This window comes from Schistocerca gregaria, chromosome 6, assembly GCF_023897955.1.
Source record: "Schistocerca gregaria isolate iqSchGreg1 chromosome 6, iqSchGreg1.2, whole genome shotgun sequence".
Taxonomy (NCBI): domain Eukaryota; kingdom Metazoa; phylum Arthropoda; class Insecta; order Orthoptera; family Acrididae; genus Schistocerca; species Schistocerca gregaria.
The window spans coordinates 418,333,360-418,359,992 of NC_064925.1; the positions used below are offsets into that span (position 1 = coordinate 418,333,360).

At 39.2% G+C, this 26,633-nt stretch overlaps 1 protein-coding gene across 1 annotated transcript in view; it reads right to left on the bottom strand.

The window, feature by feature from the left end:
* LOC126278898 (dynein beta chain, ciliary-like) overlaps positions 1-26,633 on the bottom strand; it is a 195,301-nt gene that overhangs the window by 38,411 nt on the left and 130,257 nt on the right. Inside the window, exon 8 of the mRNA XM_049979173.1 lies at positions 13,172-13,269. Coding sequence (XP_049835130.1) covers positions 13,172-13,269 — 98 coding nt within the window. The remainder of the gene's footprint in view (positions 1-13,171; positions 13,270-26,633) is intronic.

The window sequence follows — 26,633 nt, forward strand, 5'->3', positions numbered from 1 at the left end:
TTTTGTTTCTCCTGATAACGACATCCTCTTGAGTAGTCCCCGCCCGGAGATCCGAATGGGGGACTATTTTACCTCCGGAATATTTTCCCCAAGAGGACGCCATCACCATTTAATCATACAGTAAAGCTGCATGCCCTCGGGAAATATTACTGCCGTGGTTTCCCCTTGCTTTCAGCCGTTCGCAGTACCAGCACAGCAAGGCCGTTTTGGTTATTGTTACAAGGCCAGATCAGTCAAACATCCAGACTGTTGCCCCTGCAACTACTGAAAAGGCTGCTGCCCCTCTTCAGGAACCACACATTTGTCTGGCCTCTCAACAGATACCCCTCCGTTGTGGTGGCACATATGGTACGGCTATCTGTATCGCTGAGTCACGCAAGCCTCCCCACCAACGGCAAGGTCCATGGTTCATGGGGGGACATATAAATAGAGGACATATAAATACACAATGAACAATGGAACTCATGTAACATTAATTAAACAATAAGTTTACAATAAAATGTGTAATGAAAAATGCTAGCACAAACAATTTGAGACACATAGTTTTCTGTAAAATATGTGATATTCTTCCTAACAAAATTGAAGCAAGGCCAATAAATGTCTCTCCTTAGGTTCCTAATTTAGGAGTGAAAGAGACCAATCACTGAACAGCACAAGACTGTTTGCACATGCACACACACTTGTCCCCCTACACTACGCTGGTTGGACGTACAATGCTGGGGCTGTATTACAGCAGGTGGACTAAAGTGGAGTGGGAGTTGTGTTGGGTGGGGTGAGGAGAGGGAGAAAAAGGTAGGATGGATGATGAGGGGTTGGGGATGGGTAGCTAACAGTTCAGAGAGAAGCAGAAGGTTTGCTGTCTAGGAATGCGGGAGGGAGGGGTGGCAGATGCATAAGCTAGGCACATGATACATGGGGTACCAGACCCAGTGATGTGCGCTGCATGATGATGATGATGATGATGATGATGATGACATGGAGGCATGGATTGGGGGAGGGGGGGGAAGACAGAACAGAAGAAAGGGAAACTTGGGTAGAGGGTGTGGAGACAGTAGATTAGCATATCCTGAGCCCCCAGGTCAGCTACTGGAGTGAAAGGCATGTTGGAAGCATAACTCCCATCTGCATAGTTCAGAATAGTTGATGCTGGAGGGAAGGCTCCAGATGTCCCAGACTGTGAAAAATCCATTGAACTCGAGCATGTTGTGCTCATCTACATGTGGTGCCATTGGGTAGTCAACCCTGTTCTTGGCCACAGTTTGGTGGTGGCCATTCATTCTGATGGACAGCACTTCCTACACCAATCTTGTCATCCTGTTCCAAAAGAGGTGCAAGAAGCCTCATATACCAATTCTGCTGCAATCACTGCACAGCTTTTTAAGTTGGTGCAACAACCAATCAACTGTCCATCAGAATTAATGGCCATCATAAAACTGTGCCTAGGAATGAAGTTGACCAAACAGTGGCACAGCTTGTGGCTGAGGACAACGTGTCCAAGCTCAATGGCTGCTTCACAACCTGAACCTATTGAAGACGCAAGCAGTTTGTGTCCATTGTAGTGCTGGGTTGGAGTGCAGTCTGATCTTTGCAAATACTGGATGTGGTGTCTGCTGGATGATACCCGTGGGTTTCCGACTACAAGTAATCTTTGTTACATCATCCTCTCAGTGCTCTCTAAGCAAGTGTTTGTCAATGGGCACTATATTTTATGAAAGCTCACGGTGAGCATCCAATTAGTGTGCATGTCACTTGGTGTCACGTGGTGGCTATTTTGACTCCGAATCCTGGTTGACCATTGTTATATGTATATAAATGTGTAATTTATGAATGTTTTCCCTGGTACTACTTGAGTTTAGTTCTGTAAATGTGTGTGGGCTTGTGGCTGTCGCTATCCAAAACTGATTTTAGAGTCTATGGATATAGAATACAGACGTAATTCTACTAATTTATGAATTGTACTTTATGGTCAATGAAAATTGTTGAATCTAGTTCACCTTATTTCTGAGGCATGTCTATAGTTATCTGTTGGCTAGCATCATGAGCTTGAGCTATTTACTAAATTGTTTGAATCTACCAAAAATAAAAATAAAAAAAAACTAAAGAAAAAATTTATGCGTCAGTAGTCAAGTCAAGGTTTCTTGCATAACATTCATACTTTTCTGCATTTGTAGTATTTTTACAAAATAATTAACAAGTTGTCTGTATTACATGATAGGTGATTGTATCTCTTGTTAACTGTGGTCTAGTTACAGATGCCTGTGTACCATGAGTGAAATCTTTAATGAAGGTTTCTAGTACTGAGGTAGCAGCAAACGCTGTTCTATGTTAACAGATAAGGAGGAATTATTGCTACTGGCTTTGCCTATGCCTATCATCATAAATTTGAACCACATTTGTCAGTCATTTTGGCTACTTCAAAGGCAATGGAGTTTTGATAGTCACTGGCAATAGCCGATGGCTAATTTTTGTGACATATTCATTCGATGATATGTTTTGCTGTTTGTAATGTAAATGTATTTGCATTTCATTTAATATTATTTACTAAAAGGAAGTGATTTTATATTGTCACTGTTTTGAGGTGTTTGCTGTCAGTTGTGTTATTGAAATTCAGTCTTTTCAGTTCTGGAGGCAATTTGTTACTGTTATTCTTGGATTTTTTGCTTTTAAAAAATAAATTCATCCATGTTTTTAGAAACATTAATAAATTCATTATGGCTCTGTACCTTTCTATTCAACACCAGCTCCCTACCGTATTTCACTTTTCTTATGGAGGAATGGAAAGTGTTTCTATCTGGGATCCAACTACTGCTAACACAGACATGTATTGCAGGCTCCCACATTTCGGGCTCCTCACCAAGCCACTGCAGGGATCACAGAAAAGGAGTAAGACAATAACATAAGCACACCAAATTATTGTCAACTACGTCTGCAAGAATCATGAAAGAAGGTTGTATACGTGGAAGAACCCTGGAGATACTAAAAGGTATCAGATAGATTATATAATGGTAAGACAGAGATTTAGGAACCAGGTTTTAAGTTGTAAGACATTTCCAGGGGCAGATGTGGACTCTGACCACAATCTATTGGTTATGACCTGTAGATTAAAACTGAAGAATCTGCAAAAATGTGGGAAATTAAGGAGATGGGACCTGGATAAACTGAAAGAACCAGAGGTTGTACAGAGTTTCAGAGAGAGCATAAGGGAACAATTGACAGGAATAGGGGAAAGAAATACAGTAGAAGAAGAATGGGTAGCTCTGAGGGATGTAGTAGTGAAGGCAGCAGAGGATAAAGTAGGTACAAAGACGAGGGCTGCTAGAAATCCTTGGGTAACAGAAGAAATATTGAATTTAATTGATGAAAGGAGAAAATATAAAAATTCAGTAAATGAAGCAGGCAAAAAGGAATACAAACGTCTCAAAAATGAGATCGACAGGAAGTGCAAAATGGCTAAGCAGAGATGGCTAGAGGACAAATGTAAGGATATAGAAGCTTATCTCACTAGGGGTAAGATAGATACTGCCTACAGGAAAATTAAAGAGACCTTTGGAGAGAAGAGAACCATGTGTATGAATATCAAGAGCTCAGATGGCAGCCCAGTTCTAAGCAAGGAAGGGAAGGCAGAAAGGTGGAAGGAGTATATAGAAGGTTTATACAAGGGCGATGTACTTGAGGACAATATTATGGAAATGGAAGAGGATGTAGATGAAGACAAAATGGGAGATACGATACTGCGTGAAGAGTTTGACAGAGCACTGAAAGACCTGAGTCGAAACAAGGCCCCCGGAGTAGACAACATTCCATTAGAACTACTGACGGCCTTGGGACAACCAGTCCTGACAAAACTCTACCAGCTGGTGAGTAAGATGTATGAGACAGGCGAAATACCCTCAGACTTCAAGAAGAATATAATAATTCCAATCCCAAAGAAAGCAGGTGCTGACAGATGTGAAAATTACCGAACTATCAGTTTAATAAGCCACGGCTGCAAAATACTAACGCGAATTCTTTACAGACGAATGGAAAAACTGGTAGATGCAGACCTCGGGGAGGATCAGTTTGGATTCCGTCGAAATGTTGGAACACGTGAGGCAATACTGACCTTATGACTTATCTTAGAAGAAAGATTAAGAAAAGGCAAACCTACGTTTCTAGCATTTGTAGACTTAGAGAAAGCTTTTGACAATGTTGACTGGAATACCCTTTTTCAAATTCTAAAGGTGGCAGGGGTAAAATACAGGGAGCGAAAGGCTATTTATAATTTGTACAGAAACCAGATGGCAGTCATAAGAGTCGAGGGGCATGAAAGGGAAGCAGTGGTTGGGAAAGGAGTGAGACAGGGTTGTAGCCTCTCCCCGATGCTATTCAATCTGTATATTGAGCAAGCAGTAAAGGAAACAAAAGAAAAATTTGGAGTAGGTATTAAAATTCATGGAGACGAAGTAAAAACTTTGAGGTTCGCCGATGACATTGTAATTCTGTCAGAGACAGCAAAGGACTTGGAAGAGCAGTTGAACGGAATGGACAGTGTCTTGAAAGGAGGATATAAGATGAACATTAACAAAAGCAAAACGAGGATAATGGAATGTAGTCAAATTAAATCGGGTGATGCTGAGGGAATTAGATTAGGAAATGAGACACTTAAAGTAGTAAAAGAGTTTTGCTATTTAGGAAGTAAAATAACTGATGATGGTCGAAGTAGAGAGGATATAAAATGTAGACTGGCAATGGCAAGGAAAGCGTTTCTGAAGAAGAGAAATTTGTTAACATCGAATATAGATTTAGGTATCAGGAAGTCGTTTCTGAAAGTATTTGTTTGGAGTGTAGCCATGTATGGAAGTGAAACATGGACGATAACTAGTTTGGACAAGAAGAGAATAGAAGCTTTCGAAATGTGGTGCTACAGAAGAATACTGAAGATAAGGTGGATAGATCACGTAACTAATGAGGAGGTATTGAATAGGATTGGGGAGAAGAGAAGTTTGTGGCACAACTTGACTAGAAGAAGGGATCGGTTGGTGGGACATGTTTTGAGGCATCAAGGGATCACAAATTTAGCATTGGAGGGCAGCGTGGAGGGTAAAAATCGTAGAGGGAGACCAAGAGATGAGTACACTAAGCAGATTCAGAAGGATGTAGGTTGCAGTAGGTACTGGGAGATGAAGCAGCTTGCACAGGATAGAGTAGCATGGAGAGCTGCATCAAACCAGTCTCAGGACTGAAGACAACAACAACAACAACAACGTCTGCAATAGCTGTCATGGTAACACGTGGCATCTGCTTCACATTAGTGATGCAAGTGCCACAGCACTGCCATTGTGGGCATCAATTCTTCCTCTGTAGGTCACATGCTCACAGAAAGTCATGGCACAATCCTATTGCTGATTGGCTATAAACAATACCACCTGGCCATTCTGCACCACTTGCATCGGGAGTTGCTCCAGAACAGGTATCGGCTATATCCAGAAAGTTCATCAATTAGCACTCTCTTCATCCCAAACCACATCCAAGTGTTCACTCTGTGTCTTATCTATTTTCTACACACTGGGCCTAATGCCGGGCACACCCACAGCCTGTCTATCAAGGCACAAGTCACTCTTAAAATTTGATTATGACAGCAACACTAGTGTCTGTGGCCCATCTGATGGAGCTCATCTCTTTCCAGTGTCCACAGCAGCTATGCTATCTATGACAGGCAAGGAGCTTCTGCCTCACCTAGATCTCTCTTCTGGACTCTCCTTGAGGTCTACCAATTTCTACTGATTATGGCAGCACCACTGTCACTCTAGTACATATTCTCTCAGTGCAACATCAGTGACTATGGGAGGGATGGAACACGTAGTGCTGATTCACATTTGAATAACTGTGACACTGTCTCCAGTTTATGAGGCTGAATAAGGTTCATTATTTCTTGCTGCCTGGAGCAGCAGTAGGGTCTCAATGCTACTGAGTGTCCTGGCACAGGTACTGCTGGTACTGTGCATGCAATGGTACAATGATCTTCTATAGATGTTAACCTGCATGATGCCCCTTGTTTCTACAACAGTCCTTCCTCTCATCACCATAAGCAACACCATCACTGTTGCTCCTGGTAGCGCTCATCAATACCCTGCTGATGTCCCACCGTCAGCCCACCAAGTCTGTCGGCTCTCAGCCTACATCCACTTGCCTATCACCTTTAAGCTGAGTCTGCTGGCATCCTGGCAATGTCCCATTGGCCAGTCATCTGTCAACACCAATCCTACTGATGCTGGCCCTGTCAATGACATACTAGATGGAGCCGGGCCATTTGATAAAGGTTCTGTGAATTCTGGCAGACCTACCTATTTTCACTGGCTCCTTTGCAGCTGGCATTGTTGCTAGACCATTGTGAATTCAGACATCAGTAGATATGCCCTCTCATCCACTGCCCTGACACCACTTGAGGGTTTTGACGAGTCTACAATCATTGGCACGGCCGACCTGCCCACTTGGGGGCCTCCTTGACTGCTGGCATAGTCTCCTCAGCTGCCGGCATGATTTCCTTTGCTGCCAGACTGGGCCCTCCACAGCAAACCCGGCCCATCCACTGCCAGCTTGGTCCCCTCCACTGCACCTGCTGCCCCCCCCCCCCCCTTCATTCCTTGTCAGCACAGTTTTGTCTGGCACTGGCTCTGGGGTTGAGGAGCCTCCCACTATTGGCACTTTTAACACTGACATCAAATACTCCATTTCAATGACTTTGTTTTCTGTGTCACTTCCTTCTGTCATTCCCTCTTTTTCATCTCCTGCAATATTGCTCTTGGTTGAGCCGTCAATCATGTTTTCTATTCCTTTTGCTGGTATTTGCTCTGAGCATAAGGTGGGGTCCTCATGAAATCATGTTCCAAGGCAAAACTCTGGGCCACTCTTAATCCTGTCGTCTCCTGGTGATGGCTTTCTTCCCTTCATAATGACATGTTCGTTGTTTTTTAGGTCCTTGATCATAACAGCCATATCTGTTAACTGTGTCAGTGTCACATCACACACCTCATTCGCCCATCATCACTGCATATCAGGTGGCCACCAATGATAAAGTGTTGCTTCCATGTTGACTCTGGTGACAGGGTACCTCCTCTCAGAGAGAGCAACACTGGCTTCAACCTCCCTTCACCACCTTTTCTTAACAGAGAAAGGATACTGTTATTTGCCTGGAATCCAACTGCTGCACACACAGACATGTAGCATGGGCTGCTGAATTTCCAGCCACTCACAGTGTCATTTCAAGAGATTGCAGAAAAAGAGTATGAGAATAACACAAGCATGCCAAGTTGTTGTCAACCACACATTCCGCAGCTGCCACAGTAAAACATGGCACCAGCTTTTCTACTAGTGGCATGAGAGACACCTCAATGGGAGCTGTCATTATGAGCACTAATTCTTTCTCTGCAGATCACATGACCACTGAACATCATGGCAGTATCCTTTAGCTGGGCAGTATAAAGGATGCTGCCTGGATGCTCTGCATCAGTTCTCATTGGGAATTGCTCTGGGCAAAAGCCAACTGCATCCTGCTGGTCCCTCAATTGGCAATCCCTTCATCCCAGTGCAGTAATTTGCTCTGAGCCATGCCTGAGTGTCCACTGTACATCTCATCCAAGTTCTTTATGCTGGACCTGATTCCACTGTACTTGTGGTCTGTCCACCAGTGTGCAAGTCCCTCTCACTCCTGAATTACTCAGGCAGCATCCATAGCCCATCTGACAAAGCTCATTTCTGCACTGTCTGCAACAGTCATACTATTTGTGACCAGCTACAAGCTTCCACCTCACCAGGATCTCTTTACTGGATCATCCTCAAGCTCTAACCCTCTCCACCAATTATTGTCACACTAATGGCACCCTTGTAAGGACTGTCAGTACAATGTCAGTCACTCTTGGTATGGTGGAACCAAGTAGTGTGGATACATGTCTGGGTAACTGTTCTCTTGTTGCTACCTGGGACACATTAAATGGTGTGTCTCTCTTGTCCATTAAACAAAACTAACTTATTACCTTGTTCATTACAGGCATTTTTCCAGAGCACCTTTTTCAGATATCTGGTCTCAACATCCACGTAGTGCTTGTCAGAAACAGTTCTTGCTCAATGTTTCAGTGTGCTTACAATTACTCTGTTTTGGACTGGACAATGAAAGCTTTGTGTAGTGAGATATAAGTCATATGTGTACATTTCTGGTAACCTGAGTACCTGAGGCACTCATCCGATTTTAGTTCAAGCAAAGCATCTAAAAATGGTAATTTTCCTTCTCTTTCCATCTCATTGGTAAACTTGATATTAGTATGTGTACTGATCATATTATCATTGTACAGGTAAAGGTACTATTGGGCCAGATCATAAGTGCTGTTAACATAACAAAAGTAGCAAGACATATGAAGAGATGTTGAATGTAATGTGTGTTATGAAAAATTAGCCACTGCCAGAGACAAGGGATAACCCAAAGCTATTCTGTCAATTATTTCATAAAATGTACCATTATATAAAAAGTTGATAGTTGTCTAATTATGGCATAACAATAGCATTAAGAGGAAAGTGATCTGTTAATGTACTTTTGTAAACAACAAGAGAAAATGCAAACTAACAATAATTTAGTCTACATTGATTCTGAATTGTTTAATTACACCTGCCTTCACTGTGGATTTTAGACATATCACACAGCCATGCCAGCCTAGGAGATAATGTTTCCAGATTCTTTACTACATTATCTGATAGGCCAGAAATTTTTCAATAGCTTTGTTGTGAAGAAGAAATCAAAGATATATAAGACCAAGAAGAAAATTATTACGAATAATAAGATGTTAATATAATGATAATGAGACATTATTGCCTGTGTGCCATGACAATTCAAAATGTGTTGGCAAATTTGGATTGGAAAATGTGAATAGCGGAGCTGAATGACTATTGGAATTCAGTGAACACTATGAGATAGTTCTAACTCACAGTCTAAATTTAACAATAATGGATATTCCAAGATGGATAATATTTAAAATAAAGGAAAGGAAACCATTCAACTATAGCTGACTGATGTGTAGTGCACAGAAACAAGCAACAGAAACAGTATGTTACTAGCTCTTGAGGTCTTGCTCTTTCTCCAGCAGAAGTACACACATTCATGCACACAACTACAAGACACATAAATGTACATTCAATAAATTTGTTCATTGGCTGCTATGTTCTTCTGTACTGACACCACGTTGAAGTTATTATATGTGGATTTATTATATGAGTCTTCAAGACTCTAATATTTACAATGAAGGAGGTCACACCTTGACTGAAATCAATTTGCTGTAATAAATGATTTCAAACCTCTTATGACCAATGCTATTATTTTTATAAGTTTTTTGCAATGGAATAAACAATGTTTACAAATTATTTCTCAAGATTCCACTGGTTGCAAGATGATCCTTGTATCATCCAATGGTTTGTTGCTATCCTTCCACCTAAGGTTGAATGACAGAGTAATCATTACCTTCCGGGCACTAACACTTCCAGATTTGTAATTTATAAATTACTTAAAGAAATAAACTAATCGAAAATAAAACAACAAAGGGGACAAATTTGCACTCAAATGTCTCATTAGGAAAATATATACATTTTTCCAACATTTTGGTGTAGTGATGTTCATACACCACAAGCAAAACACATTGGTTGGTTTTCGCATTTGAGAAGGAAACCATATATCACAGGATACTGTCCAAACCAAAGATAACTCACATGATTTCATTCCTTTGCAGAAGCCTGGAGATAGCAACTGCTTCATAAGCTGCATTTTGTTTTCCATTCTTTCAGACATTCTCTTTTTCACATTGATGTGTGGACCTTTACTCAATAGCACATGTAAGGAAACATCACATTCTGCCTCAGGAGTAATGTTTTAGGCTTTATTGCTTTATTGGTTGCTGCAACTACAAAAATTTTCTTGAAATTTTAGGTGAAGTAAAAGTATTTTTGATGGAAGGTCTAACTCCTGTTGGGTACATGCACTGGATGCGTTTCAGTGTACTCGGGGAATCATAACAGAATAGAAATTCCATAGTTTTAAGTCTCATTTACACCAGAGCTTTCAAGGTCATATGTTTCACCACATAATAGATGCAGAACTTGATTGGTATGTATATCTTGAGAACACAGACTGTGAAAACCAAGTAGCAATAAATGTTGACCATAACATGTAAAATGGTATGTAACAGCACTGCTGACAAAAAGTAATACAAGGTATACTCACCCTCTGTAGCATCTGTAGTGGTATAACACTTAATCTCTATGTGAGGATTCACTTTTCCTCCATACCAACTGATACAAGGTCTTGCTTTGCACAGATAACAAATAAGTGTGTTGGCTATGGGCAATTGGTGAAAGATATAATGTATTGAATGGCCAAAATTTTAAATCAGATAATAAACTGAATGCTTGACATACACAAGGAGCTGCCACGGAACAGTGTCCCATTGGGTCTCCAGCTACTACACAGAAGATGACAAGAATTTATAGTGCAGGTGGTCATGCGACCAATTCAGTCCTCTAAAATAATGAATAGTGCAAATGATTTGTGGGTTTTGCTGAATCATGCAAATGGCATTTACAATCAATTACGAAGATGGCATTTATAATCAGTTTTGATTACACAAAGGCTACATAGAATCGGAACTGATGGACTCCTATGACTAAGACATCTGTAATATAGAGCAATTACATCCCTCTTCATCAACACTGTTCTCTCCTTTCCTCCCCCATCACCCCATCCTTCCTCTCTATCCCTTATATCTTCTATTCTCTGAACTCCTTTCTTCTTGTTATGCAGCTGGTGAGTCATCTGATGAAAAACCTCCCTTCCCCGTCCTTGCCTCATGCGTCATTCCTTACTCTCCTCTACCTCCATCTACCAAGGCAACTGCTTTCACTAATGCATATTCAATAATCAGTCTCACAACTACCACAAGTGTGTGTGTGTGTGTGTGTGTGTGTGTGTGTGTGTGCGTGGGTGTGTGCGTGTGTGTGTGGGTGGGTGGGGGGGGGGGGGGTTATGAATATGTGAATGTGTGTACTCTTAATAGAAAAAGAGCAAGAGCTTGAAAGATAGTGCTAACTGTTTTCTATTAAGTGTTGCAGTGTGCCACATACCAGTCCTTTATGTGTAAACTGTTGCCTTTCCCTTTTGCATATTTTTCTATCCAGAAATTTCCATTATTGTTTTACTTGTATTTACACTAATAAGAAGTTATTTTTGTCACTACACTTGTACAAGAGTGACATCTATAACCTTCAATGAATTATTTACCTTCAGAATGGTGTCATTAATTATTTTAAATGCACCTTAATGCTGAAAGGACAAAAACCTGTAATCTGTGTGCACTGCCAGTTGATGGTCATCAGTAAATGCCCTTATGGAGTTGCATCCATTTTCACTGTTAAGGTGCCTTTAAAATCATGAATGATATTGTTCTGAAGGTAAATAATTCATTGAAATTATCAAAATTAACAAAACTGTCCATGTATAGAGAGAGCAGCATAGTGCTCAAGACATTAAACTTCGAAAAGACTCACTATATGTAATTCAGAACCTGTAAGAGCTTTCCACCCAGCATGTGCATAAAGTATGAAGAAGAGCAGATAGAAGAGGTTGACAGTCTTAAATTCCTGGGATTACAACTTGATACTAATTCAGTTGGGAGGAGCACACCACAGAACTGCAGAAACGCCTTAACAAATCTGTATTTGCAATTCGAGTGTTATCAGACATAGGCGACATAAAAGTGAAAAAGCTTGCATACTTTGCCTACTTTCATTTCATAATGTCATATGGTATAATATTTTGGGGTAACTCTTCAAGTCAAACAAAAGTTTTCAGGGTCCAAAAGCGTGTAATATGTATTATTTGTGGGGTAAACTCACGGATGTCTTGTAGAAACCTCTTCAAAGAACTGGGTATAGTAGCTACTGCTTCTCAGTATATTACTCCTTAATGAAATTTGTCCTAAATAATATGTCTCTTTTTCCAACAAACAGCTCAATTCATACATACAATACCAGGAACAAAAATGATCTGCACAAGGACTTAAAAGCACTTACTTTAGCTCAAAAAGGGGTACACTACTCAGGAACACTCATCTTCAATAATTAGCCAGCAAACATAAAAAATTTAGTTACAAATAGAGATCAGTTTAAAAGGAGCCTGAAAGACTTACTAGTGGCCAACTCCTTCTACTCCATTGACGAATTTTTTAATAGAAACAAATGATGTGTTGTATATATTTATACTATTAGTATTGTAATTTCAGCTAAAAAAAATAAGAATAAAAAAAAAGGTGACACGTTCCACATCCACGAGGATCTCCTCAACACGGATCTATGGAACGAAAAACTAATCTAATCTAATCTAAACACTCCACTGAATGATACAATATTCCTTCTCGGGTTGACTGCAATCAATAGGTCAGATATCAAGGTGTCAATGTGACAGAAGCTGTAATCAAATGGGGTTGTGTCTCCAAATGCTTCATTAATTTCATACCTCACACACACACACACACACACACACACACACACACACACACACACACACACACTGGTAAATAATGCCTATATAGGAAATCACTTCCAATCAAGTCATCATTTGTCTGGTGATGCCTTCTCAGTCCATACTATCTGGATTTGAGAAATAAGACATGACAGTTGTTCACTACTTGCTTCAAAGTCTATTTTATGGAAAAGTGTTCAGTTATTTTTCTTACTTGTTTCAAGGTCTGTTTTACAGAGAACTGTTCAGTAAGTTGTCTTGCATCCTGCCAGTCTTCTAAAATCAACATCCAATCAATAACCCCGACCTCAAATTCTTCTTTTTTAATGATTTATTTTTATCTCAAAATATGATCTACACTTTTCATTGGTATTGTGCTAAATATGTTGCTTTTGTTTCCAAAATATACACAGTCAATACTTTATCTATGTGTTATTCCTACAAAGTGTTGATTCATCAGAAGATACTACTCACATCCATACTGTACCTACTGTTTCATAGCCAAAACCATAAATAGTTACAACATTCTTCAAAACCATGGTTCAAGTTAAAAAAACAGTATTTTAACTATATTTGAAGCCTCTCTTGTTGCCAAAATTAATCAAATCAAAGAAACTGTAATTCATTAAATCTACCTACCGAAATATATGCAGAGACTCAATACACTGAGCTACTCTAGCTAAAGATTCTTCAGTCTCTCCTTGGAAAAGAGATCCAGGGTCAAGGTATTTTGATGCCTGAAAACAATAAAGTAAAGTTGATACCAATGTATAATACATAATGCATAAGACTGAAAAAGATTAAGTCAACAAAATACAATTCCTATTTCTACAACAAAGGAAGGAAACTGAGGTACTCGTAAACAAATGATGATATCTAAAACATATCATTGTTAACTATTAGGAGGGAAGTTTGAAAAGTTTGCTAAATTTCAGCACTAACGCAATGAGGTTAACACATATTAATAGGTCATCTTTTATGAATAAACATGTGATGTGTCAGTGCTCTGGGTTTAGATCTGTGGTATGGACATCCCTCTGTTGTTCTTTCCATGTAGTGAGTTGAGAAGATGGAAAAAATTGTGATTCAAGCAGTGATTAAGTACTTTGTAAAGAATGGCACAAAAGCAAAGGAAATTTGCAGAATTTTTCAGAACTGGGAGACTCTGCTGCTTCATATTCAACTGTTTCCAAGTGGACAAATGAGTTTAAATTTGGTCAGGACAGCTTAGATGATGATGTGCATAACTGTCAGTCAAAATGTGCCACTACAACAGATTTTATTACAACAGTGCATACAACATTCAAGGAGGGTCACTGACTGAAAGTGCAAGAAATTTATGAAGCTGTAGGCATATCATCTGAATGAGAACATTACACTTTAACAGTAGAAATGGATATGAGAAATTGTCACTAGATGGGTGCCATGGCTATTAATGCAGGATCTGAAACGCCACAGAAGGGAAATGTCCAAAGAATGTTTGACCCATTTCCAGGGCAACCAACAAGATGTTTTGCGCCACTTTGTGACCACATATGAAGTCTGGGTCCACTACTGTACCTCGAAGACAAAACAACATCAAAGCAGTGGAAATGTTTATTCACCACCACCACCAACATCATCAAAGCATAGGCAATGCATTGGCTAAAAAGCTCAAGACATCAGTCTTCTTGGATGTGAAAGGGATTCTGCTGATAGATTATCTTCCCATAGATCTAGCAATTATGTTAACGTTTTGGATCAATTACAGCAAATGCAATGAGGAAAGAAGGTCACGACTAAAAAGGAAGAAGTCACCTTTCAACAAAACAATGCACACCTACAGACAGGTGTCATTGCTTACGCAAAGATAATTGAACAGAGATACAAATTGTTGCCACAGCCATCTTATTCACCTGATTTGGTTCTAATAGACTTCCATCTCTTTCCTAAGCTCCAAATTTTCCTCGCTGTATGGAGGTTCTCTTCAAATAAAGTGACAGCTGAAGTTGATGGATATTCTGTAGGCCTGAAAGAATCTAATTTTCAAGATGGTATGAAGGCACCAGAACATCACTGGACCAAGTGCACTGGTGTACAGGGAGATTACACTGAAAAATAGAAAAGTTTCAGTGGGACAGGTTGTTTCTTTCTATTGCATCTTGAGAACGTTTTAAATACACCCAAATTAATTCAAAAATAAGAAAATGTGTAATGGTAGTTCACAAACAGAACAGAAGTGTTCTTCAGATGAGAAACATATAAAGGGGTTCCCAGAATGAATTTTCACTCTGCAATAGAGTATGCCGATTTGAAAATTCCTGGCACATTAAAAATGTGTGCCAGAACAGCACTCAAACCTAGCGCCTTTTTGTTTATAAAGGTTTCTGAAATTTCATTACATATACCCAGACTATTTAGAGGATATAAACTGAGGAGAACCACATGTGGCACTATCTTATAAATTCAATTTTGATATGAATGTCTGCAGAGAACAGAGAAAGTGATAAGTTTTAGTAAAGAAATCATTCAGAGTAATACAAAATGCATCTGTGACCTGGAACAAATGCCAAAACTGTGCCTTCCCAACCCCACCCCTTTGCCATTATTTTTTCTATGCTCGGACATATGGCACAATGACCAACAGTTCCTAATTTTATCAATCATCCACAGAATGCCTAAAATTGAATTCTGTTTTGTGTACTCGGTGGATCCCAAAAAATGAACCAAATGCACTTTGCTGTGTGAACCAAATTCACTTTGCCTAATAAACAGCATTAGCAATAAAAACCTGTTTGATACTGGTCACTTCTTTATACTGCTACTTGGCTGAAATGACAATGTAGTAATCAGCTGTCCTTTTCTTGCACGTTTTATTCACCAAATCTAGATTTCAGCTACTGTCCAGCCATTATCAATGCACCATTTCATAGTATCAATGCATGTTCTAATATATCAGTACCCTGTTGTTCGGGTTACTGGCACAGTTCGTTCTTTACACAAAATTATTATTTTATTATTATTATTATTATTATTATTATTATTATTATTATTATTATTTTACAGTTACTACTTCATATCTAAAAATTCATCTATTGGGTAGAAGGTGTTGTCATTCATAAATTCTTTTAACTTATTTTTAAATGTTGGTTGGCTGTCCGTCAGACTTTTTGAGCTGTTTGGCAAATGACTAAAGATTTTTGTGGCAGCATAATTCCCCCCTTTTTGTGCCAAAGTCAGATTTAATCCAGAATAGTAAAGATAATGCTTTCTTCTAGTGTTGTAGCTATGCACTTTGCTGTCATTTTTGAGCTGGGATGGGTTATTAATAACAAATTTCATAAGTGAATGTATGTATTGTGAAGGTACTGTGAATATTCTATTTTCGTCAATGGTGTTATGTCATTTACTGAAAGTCATTTACATGAATACAGAGTGGCAAGTCAGTAATATATATTAAGAACAATAAGGGGTCCAAGACTGAATGCTATGGGCACTATTCTTGATGCTTCCCCAGTTAGAGGGGTCTGCTTATTTTTTGCAGACTATCTGTACTGTTAATTTCAACCTTCTACATTCTTTCAATTACATATGAATTAAACCATTTGTGCACTGTCCCACTCATACCACAATACTTAAGCTTATCTACAAGAGTTTCATGATTCATGCAGTCAAAAACCTTTGAAAGATCACAAAATATCCCAATGGGTGTTCAGTTATTCAATGCATTTAATATTTGATCAGTGGCAGCATATATAACATTTACTGTTGAAAAAGCTTTCTGAAAATCAAACTCGCATTTGTTAGTACTTCATTTTTTACAAATATGTGATGCTACTCTTGAATACATTACTTTTTCAAGAATTTTGGGTAGAGTTGTCTAACATTCTGACAACTAAAGTGTGAGTGTGGATCTGGGTTATATCGGCTTATTCCCCCAAAACACCTTCCACTTCTTTACAAGGTGACTTACTTAGAATCTGCAACCACTCTTCTTTACTGAATAGCTGGCTGCTGGACACCCTCTTGACTTCTTCTCCATCGAATAATGCTAGGTACAGGAATTTTTAGATTCCTTCTACTTATGAAGTAGGTAGACATACAAACTTTTCTTTTTGTCAACTAATAATGTATTTAACCTCCATACACAATAAAAATCTCACTTTCCACATGAATATGTAACTTCCTGCAAGTCTCTCGTACAGTTGGACATTAGAATCAAACTGAATTACAGTTAAAAGGAAGTTTGCTTAGATACCATGATCCTTTCATAACATGAATCATAAAATGAGTCTTGCCTCTAACAAGATTGCATCAAGAGTCCTCAATCGTACTTTTTTCAACTGTTCTTGTTTTAATAACAATAGTCAATGACACAATAAGCACAGAGCTGCATATAAACGCCATGATTCTTCCTTACACACTCACTAAAACATCTATTGATTGCCCGACAGGTACTTGACGGTGCCACCTGACTGCTGCATCTACTTTCTTCTGACGACTGATTTTAAACCTGCACACACAAACATGCGACACTCAGTAGGTTTGATTCTACCATCCCACACTCATATCCAGAATATCATGTGTTCGAGACGATAGAGGGCTGAGTAGTTCTAGAATTTATACATAAATTCTCGAATCACTACAGCTGTCAGAAGAGAGATTGTACAGTACTTGTTGGCATTAAACCAATCCCCTTTTTTATGCGATAGTTTAACAATGGCTCATTTCAGTCTATATGGAAAAATGCCCTGTTTCAGTGAGTTACTGCATATTTGGCTGAGAATCATACATTTTAGTACTCTGTTGGAAATGCCATCAATTCAATGTGAGCTTCTACTTTTGAGTGAATTTATTATTTTCTTAATTTCAGTAGGAGAGCAGGGTTGAATTCTAATTTCATCAAATTGCATAGGTATTGCCTCTTCCACATACTGCCTTGCGTTTTTTAATGAATAGCTGGATCCTATTTTATCTATAACACTTAAAAATGATCATTAAAATATTTTCTACTTCTGACTTCTTGTTAACAAACTTTTCACTGAGCTTGTTAGAAATAAAGTCTTCCTGTTCTCTAGGTTGTCATGTTTCCCTTTTAACAATATTCCAATTTTTTTAAATTTTATTATCAGATGTGCTAATCTCAGACATAATGCACATACTTCTGGAATTTTTAATTACTTTTCTTAATAATGTGCAGTAGTTTTTATAATGTTTCACTCTTTTTGGATCATTACTTCTCCTAGCTATTAGATACATTTCACTTCTCTTTTTACAAGATATTTTTATCCCTTTACTAAGCCATGGCTTTTTAGATGGTTTCTTACAATTGTATTTCACTGTTTGCTTAGGGAAACTGTTCTCAAATATACTCACTAAGGTATCATGAAATAGGTTAAATTTTAAATTAGCAGCAAGTTCCCTGTACACTTCACCCTGGTCTAATTGTTACAAGCTTTCACTAAAATTTTAAATTATGAAATCGTTAAATGACTCCACTATTTTGTAGTACTGTTTTGCATTACTGTATGTAGTAATGACACTGTGACAACAGCAAGCATTTGCTGTCACAGGCCAACTAACAAGGCTTCTTCTCATGGCAGAAAGTAGGAATATGAGTGGTAGGAGAACTCATGTACCTCTCCTACGTAATTCTCCCTGCCTCCTCCTTTATTTTCCTTGTCAGCTTTTGTGCCCCACCTGTGGCTACACCCTAGGTGTGGGTTTATCTCATCATTCCCTCAGTATGGCCCTGAATACATCCTGATTACAGGTAGAGGCTGAGAACTGGGAAATATGCCACTTACTGATATGCATACCACCAAATCTATTCAATATCTACGCTGTGTTTCACAGTTACTAATAACACTATAATATGGCTAGTGAGGAATCATTCTACATAAAAAAATATATTTGTTCCTCCAAAATCATTATTTACAAGAGAGACCACTCTGCAGTGCTAACCTCACACCTTTTACAGATGATGCAGTTATTTAAAATGAAATACTGTCTAATAGAAACTCCATAAATATGCAGTCAGGCCTTGATAAGATGTCAAACTAATACAAAAATTGGCAACTTGCTTTAAATGTTCAGAAATGTAAAATTGTGCACTTTACAAAATGAAAAAATGTAGTATAGTATCACTATAATATCAGTCAGTGTCTCACGGTTGCAATCAGTCAACTCGTGGGCACAGCAGGTTTATTGGTAGAACACTGGGGAACTGCAATCAGTCTACAGAGGATATTTCTTGCAGATCACTTGTGTGACTCATACTAGAATCTTGCTCCAGTGTGTGGGACCAGTTCCAAATAGGACTAGCATGAATTTTTCGTATACAGAGAAGGGCAGCACAAATGGTCAGAGGTTGGTCTGATCCTTGGGAGAATGTGAGTGTAACAGAAATACCGGAAGTCTGGTGTGATTTCTCTATCTGTTTATGTGTTTTTGTCACTGTCTGCTAGATAAAACAAAATAGGCCTGTCTGATGTTGCAGAAATTGTAACACAGATCAAATAAACGAGGCTGTTTTGGAACAAATGGTCATTTTTATAACAAGATATATCTCATGAAGTACCAATATCAAATGCCTATTAGGTCTACCACAAGCAAAAGGTTTTATGTTAGGAAATAGTTTCACATTTCATTCATATGCATCAGTTTCTAAAGCATGAGATCTACAAGTAGTATTACAAAATTTTTATATAAATTTGGAATCGTTTTATTCTTCCATAATTTTATTCTTCCCTGTTTCTTCTCCTTCCTCGTTCTAACAAACAATCTTGTTGACACCAATTTTGTAGCTATTCATACCATTGTTAAAATTTGTTCGCCGATTAACTGCACTAACCCTGCCAGAATCACAGGCTTAATTATTTTCTGGTTGGGCACTATTACATGTTCGTACAACACGTTTTCCATGCTACTCCCAGAATAGAACTTTATGGGCTGCTAGCCGGGAACTGTACACCTGGCCCTTACTAGTGTAGCAGTCTGGCCAAAAATTTTCTGTCAAAATTTCATTTTGTTGGATACAGTGACAAGACAACTTGTACTCTTTCGTACCTGTTATTCCTGTTAATCGTTTATTTCCACTCTGGTAGGCTGAATCTATGGACTTCGCTACTAATTATAACAATGCTGATCAATCAGAAACACACTCAACCACGTAAACAGTGATTGACGTCACCCGTTCGGCTTTATTCCACTTAGCTCGTGTAGCCCCAAGCACTTAAGTCTGCAGGAAAAATGATTTCTAGATGCTACAGGGATCCCCCTGGCAGAGACATCACATACACTATGCATGCAATCAAAAATAAACTTATGATTTATTCCGAAATCAACTCAGAAAACAGGGATACGTTTCAAAATCATATGAATAATCGATAGACCAACGTCTGTTGCATGCCAGGCGCTTTGTGAAACAAGGGCTTTTTCCTCAAGTATATGAATTTGGTGTCCCCCCCCCCCCCCCCCCTGAAATTGCCGCCGGGGGCAGATACCAAAGTTTGGCCCCGTCTACATACAGGTCCATTGCGCATGCGTGAATCCGGCAGCTTGAGCGCACCAGCAAAATTTTTCCAGGTAATATCTGGTCGCTTGCTGCTACTGCTTATACAGCTAACTGTCACATTTTTGTAGGCAGAAACGGAAGAACTCAGTTGCACACGTGTGTGAACTTGCTCGCAACTGCTCAAACTAATCTAATGTAAGCAATTGTAACATCACATTCATCGGAGGCAATTTGTTGTTTTGAAGCACTGCATAGTCTTCCCAAGCCTTTGACACATTTTGCTATTGGCAGATGCTTGTATGAGCACTGTGTTTTATTGTTGTATATGGCGCATTTACTTTGCAACTTATGTTTTATTTTCTTTTTTTTCTCTCGTTCATGTTTTATTGCTGCAGTATTAATCTGCAGTAGCGAGTTACAGTAATATCTTTTGTTAGAGTATTGGTTCTTACCAGTCAAAGTTACAAAGTTTTAATTGAAAACTAAAACAATGAAAAATTCCCAGAATTCTAAAAAATTCCCAGGCTTTTCCTGGTTTTTGTGTCAGATGAAAAAAATTCATGTGTTTTTCCCAGATCTCCGGTTGTCCCAGGTCATATACACCTGGCATGAGTTCAATAGAGCTTTGGAAGATTTGTGATCTAATAAGGCAGAAGGGTTAGATAACATTGCTTCAGAATTTCTAAATTCATTGGAGAAAGTGTCAACTAAATGACTGTTCAAGTTCATGTGTAGAGTATTTGAGAGAGAAGACATGGCATCAGATTTTAAGAAATATATCATCCATACAATCCTGAGGATACGGAAGGGCAGATAAATGCGAGAACTATCATACAATCAGCTTAGTAACTGACAGCCAAAAGAATGGGAAAGAAAATTGTGGATCTGTTAAATGACAATCATTATGGCATTTGTAGAGGCAATGGCACGAAAATGGGCAGTTCTCACATTATGCTTGATAATGGAAGCAAGACTTCAGAAAAATCAACACACTTTCATAAGATTTGTCTAAGAGTATGACAACATAAAATGATGCAGGATGTTTGAAGTTATCAGAAAAGTCGATATTAAACTATAGCAGAAACATAAGTTATATACAATATATACAAGAACTAAAAGGGAACTATAAGAATAGATATCCAATACAGGAGCATTTTGAGCAAAAATAATGAAGGGAGGAACGAAATCTTCCTCCTCTGTTCAAGAAGTGTATCAAAGAAGGAATGGAGGAAATAAAAGTAAGGTTCAAAAGTATACAAGGTGAAAGGATATCAATGATAAGAGTCACTAACAATATTGCTATCCTCAGTGAAAGAGTGGTGTCAAACATATGCTTTAATTTGAGAAAGGAATTTCAGAGAATGTTCATCTGGAGCACTACACTCTATGGAAATGAATCACGGACTGCAGCAAAACCAGAAAAGAAGAGAATCTCAGCATCTGAAATGATGGGCTACAGAATGCTGCTGAAAATTAAGTGGACTGATAAAAAATGAGGAGATTCTCCATGGAATCAGCAAGGAAAGAATCTGTGGAAAATAGTGACAAGAAGTGACAGAACGAATAGGACATTTATTAAGGCATTGTGGACTAATGTCATGGTTCTAGTGGGAGAAACAGAGAAAAAATTGTGAAGAATGAGACCAGACTATATCCAACAAATAACAGAGGATGTTGGCTGTAGATGGTTCTCTGAGATGTGTTTGGCACAAGAGAATAAGTTATAGTTTGACTGCATGTAGTCAGTGAGAATGCTTATGAGAGAAAAAAATAAAAATAAAAATAAATAAAAAACCACGTCAGGTGAGACACTGCTTAGCAGTGACTGATTTACTTGCTTGGATACTGTTTCTGTAGCACTAATAATCTTTACATCTTTGTTCTACAGTTGATGACCACTGTGTTACCAGCTCCTCCATCTTCAAAATGCTTGGCTCATAAAGATGAACTAGAATCAGGTCTCATGAAAGAGGTGTGATGAAAGGTGACAAAAAGTTAATAAAAGTTATAGTCAAAAGCTGCAAGACTTGACGTGGCTAAATAAGTTGTGAGTTGAACTTGATTGTCAGGAATATACATGCAGAACAAGGATCTATTTAAAGGCCCCAGCCAGACAGAACTGGATTGGGGGGGGGGGGGGGGGGTAATTCCACACTCACCCTGGAACTGACACAAAGCAACAAGGATCATTAACTTTTATGGTAAAATCTACTTTCCCTCCTAATTCTCAGAGTCTGACTGATAGCTGGTTTGTGATTTCCAAATGATGGTTAGAGAAGTGTATAGAACCAGTTTCATCCTAAGTTTAGTCAAGAAGGCACACACAGTGAATTTTTGGAAGATTTTTAAAGTGGAGCTTGTCCCCATTTGTGGAAAGCACAGGGAACTATTATAGTGCAAAGTGCTGGTATGCACTTTCTGCAAAGAAGATACTGGAGTAATTAAGTTATGCTGATGTCGAAAGACATGTTGAACTATATATTCTAAGTGCACCAGATGGTCTGTAGTGAATGAGAACTCACAGAAACACTTTGTATTTGAAGAGAAGCCCATTGGTATCTAAGCAACAGGATAGTCACCCGTTCATCATCCTATCAAATAGTACAGAGGGACCAAAACGCATATTGGTCTAATAAACCATGGGGTCATTTTCCTTGTTTCAATGCAAGAATGACATTAGATATCTGCCACTGGGCAGAAAATTCCCTTTCTTACCGCATACACACTGTAGGCCATTAATATTGAATCACCAGGAGGAATAGTAAATAGTCAAATTTCACACACACTAGTCACATTAATGTGGACATCTGTCAAAAGCCTGAACAATGACCTATTGCAGTTGTTGTTGTGGTCTTCAGTCTTGAGACTGGTTTGATGCAGCTCCCCATGCTACTCTATCCTATGCAAGCTTCTTCATCTCCCAGTACCTACTGCAGCCTACATCCTTCTGAATCTGCTTAGTGTACTCATCTCTTGGTCTCCCTCTATGATTTTTACCCTCCACACTGCCCTCCAGTACCAAATTGGTGATCCCTTGATGCCTCAGAACATGTCCTACCAACCGATCCCTTCTTCTAGTCAAGCTGTGTCACAAACTCCTCCCCAATTTGATTCAATACCTCCTCATTAGTTATGTGATCTACCCATCTAATCTTCAGCATTCTTCTGTAGCATCACATTTCAAAAGCTTCTACTCTCTTCTTGTATAAACTATTTATTGTCCATGTTTCACTTCCATACAGGGCTACACACCATACAAATACTTTCAGAAACTACTTTCTGACACTTAAATCAATACTCGATGTTAACAGATTTCTCTTCTTCAGAAACACTTTCCTTGCCATTGCCAGTCTATATTTTATATCCTCTCTACTTCGACCATCATCAGTTATTTTGCTCCCCAAATAGCAAAACTCCTTTACTACTTTAAGTGTCTCATTTCCTAATCTAATTTCCTCAGCATCACCCGATTTAATTCAACTACATTCCATTATCCTCCTTTTGCTTTTGTTGATGTTCATCTTATACCCTTCTTTCAAGACACTGTGCATTCCGTTCAACTTCTCTTCCAAGTCCTTTGCTGTCTCTGACAGAATTACAATGTCATCGGCGAACCTCAAAGTTTTTATTTCTTCTCCATGGAGTTTAATACCAACTCCAAACTTTTCTTTTGTTTCCTTTACTGGTTGCTCAATATAGAGATTGAATAGCATTGGGGAGAGGCTACAACCCTGTCTCACTCCCTTCCCAACCACTGCTTCCCTTTCATGTCCCTCGACTCTTATTACTGCCATCTGGTTTCTGTACAAATTGTAAATAGCCTTGCACTCCCTGTATTTTACCCCTGCCACCTTCAGAATTTGAAAGAGAGTATTCCAGTCAACATTGTCAAAAGCTTTCTCTAAGTCTACAAATGCTAGAAACGTAGGTTTGCCTTTCCTTAATCTTTCTTCTAAGATAAGTCGTAGGGACAGTATTGCCTCACGTGTTCCAACATTACTACGGAATTCAAACTGATCTTCCCCGAGGTCGGCTTCAACCAGTTTTTCCATTCCTCTGTAAAGAATTCGCATTAGTATTTTGCAGCTGTGACTTATTAAACTGATAGTTCGGTAATTTTCACACCTGTCAACACTTGCTTTCTTTGGGATTGGAATTATTATAGTCTTCTTGAAGTCTGAGGGAATTTCGCCTGTTGCTTTGTTAGGCCTGGCTCTTCCAAGGCTGTCAGTAGTTCTAATGGAATGTTGTCTACTCCCGAGGCCTTGTTTCAACTTAGGTCTTTCAGTGCTCTGTCAAACTCTTCACGCAGTATCGTATCTCCCATTTCGTCTTCATCTACATCCTCTTCCATTTCCATAATATTGTCCTCAAGTACATCACCCTTGTATAGACCCTCTATATACTCCTTGCACCTTTCTGCTTTCCCTTCTTTGCTTAGAATTGGGTTTCCATCTCAGCTCTTGATTTCATGCAAGTGGTTCTCTTTTCTCCAAAGATCTCATTAATTTTCCTGTAGGCAGTTACTATCTTACCCCTTATGAGATAAGCCTCTACATCCTTACATTTGTCCTCTAGCCATCCCTGCTTAGCCATTTTGCACTTCCTGTCTATCTCATTTTTGAGACGTTTGTATTCCTTTTGGCTGCTTCACTTACTGCATTTTTGTATTTTCTCCTTTCATCAATTAAATTCAGTATCTCTTCTGTTACCCAAGGATTTCTACTAGCCCTCATCTTTTTATACCTACTTGGTCCTCTGCAGCCTTCACTATTTCATTCCTCAAAGCTACCCATTCTTCTTCTACTGTACTTCTTTCCCTTATTCCTGTCAATTGTTCCCTTATGCTCTCCCTGAAACTCTGTACAACCTCTGGTTCTTTCAGTTTATCCAGGTCCCATCTCCTTAAATTCCCACCTTTTTGCAGTTTCTTCAGTTTTAATCTACAGTTCACAACAAATAGATTGTGGTCAGAGTCCACATCTGCCCCTGGAATTGTCTTACAATTTAAAATCTGGTTCCTAAATCTCTGTCTTACCATTATATAATCTATCTGAAACCTTTTAGTATCTCCAGGGTTCTTCCATGTATACAACCTTCTTTCATGATTCTGGAACCAAGTGTTAGCTATGATTAAGTTGCAGACATGGAGAAAAAGATTCAATGAGATTCTGGAAGCCACTACAGGAATGTAGAACCATACTGAGTCCACTGCCACGACCAGCTGCACTAGGTTTCACTGCTAAGGATCCAATCGTGGTGACCCTAGAGATTCTTGATATGAGGGGAGTACTGTAAAACTCATCCAGGTGCTCTTTGAAGCATGCACATATACTGCAAGCATTGTGACATGTTGAATTTTCTTGCTGGTAAATGCCATAGTGCCAAGGAAAAAGAAACTGCTAGTAGGGGTGGACATGGTCCCTAAGGATAGATGCATTCTTATGTCCATCCACTGTATCTTCCAAAATCATGAGCTCACACAGGAAAGTCAATGAAATCATTCCACAGACCATAATGCTCCCTCCTTCAACCTGAACCCTTCTGTTGGTTGTTTCATGGCTGCATACGCCAATGGCCATCTGTCTGATGGAGCATACAGAATGATTCATCTGAAAAACCCATCTGTCACCATTCAGAAAACATCCACTTGTGGTAGTGGTTTGGAGATTCTGCCTCCATTGTCAATGATCAGCAGTGAGCATGGGTGCACGAACCAGGTGCCTGCTGTGGAGGCCCACATGCATTGATATTAACTGAATGGCTGTTGATGAGACACTGTTGGTAGCACCTTGGTTCATCTGGGAGTTCAGTTGCTCAGCATTTTCATGTCTATTTGCCCTTACACACCTCTGCAGCCGTCGTTCACCCTTTTCATCTATGGCTCATGATGCACTAGTTTCCTCAGCATAGGGCCATTTTGTCATCCATGCTATAATACAACCATGCCAACAAGTGAACAGTTTAGAAACTAAGCCATCTGGGAAATACTTCCATCCTTGGCCTGAAAGTCAATGATCATTACTTTTTGGATGGCAGATAAATTACTCCATTTCCTCAGTCTCCTATTGTGCTTTATATACCCTCCACTGCCAGTGATGACACCTGGCGTATGTGAGAGGTTAATGCATTTTGATGTCGTACAGAAGTAGTTGTGGTGACAGGTTAGGACTGCTAACAACGTTCGAGAGCACGGGGGGTTACGGGAATGTATGTATATTGCAGGGAGAGTTCCTCCCTGTGCAGATCAGGAAAGCTGGTGTTGGTAGGAAGGATCAGATATGGCACAGGCTCTGCAGCAGTCCCTGAGGTGAAGCACATTGTGTTGGGCAGCACATACAGCAACTGGGTGTTCCAGCTGTCTCTCGGCCACACTTTGGGTGGTTGCTTGTCATGCCCATGTAGAAAGCAGCACAATGGTTACAGTTTAGTTTGTAATCACATCTCCTGTCTTTGATAGAATAGATGATGCTTGTGACCAGACATGAGTAAGTAGTATAAGGATACTGCATCAGTTCATTAGGTGGCAGAATACCACTGTGGGGAGGGTGGGAAGGACACTGGATGGGATATTCCTAAATTCAGGGCTCGATGAAAGGTAGTCTA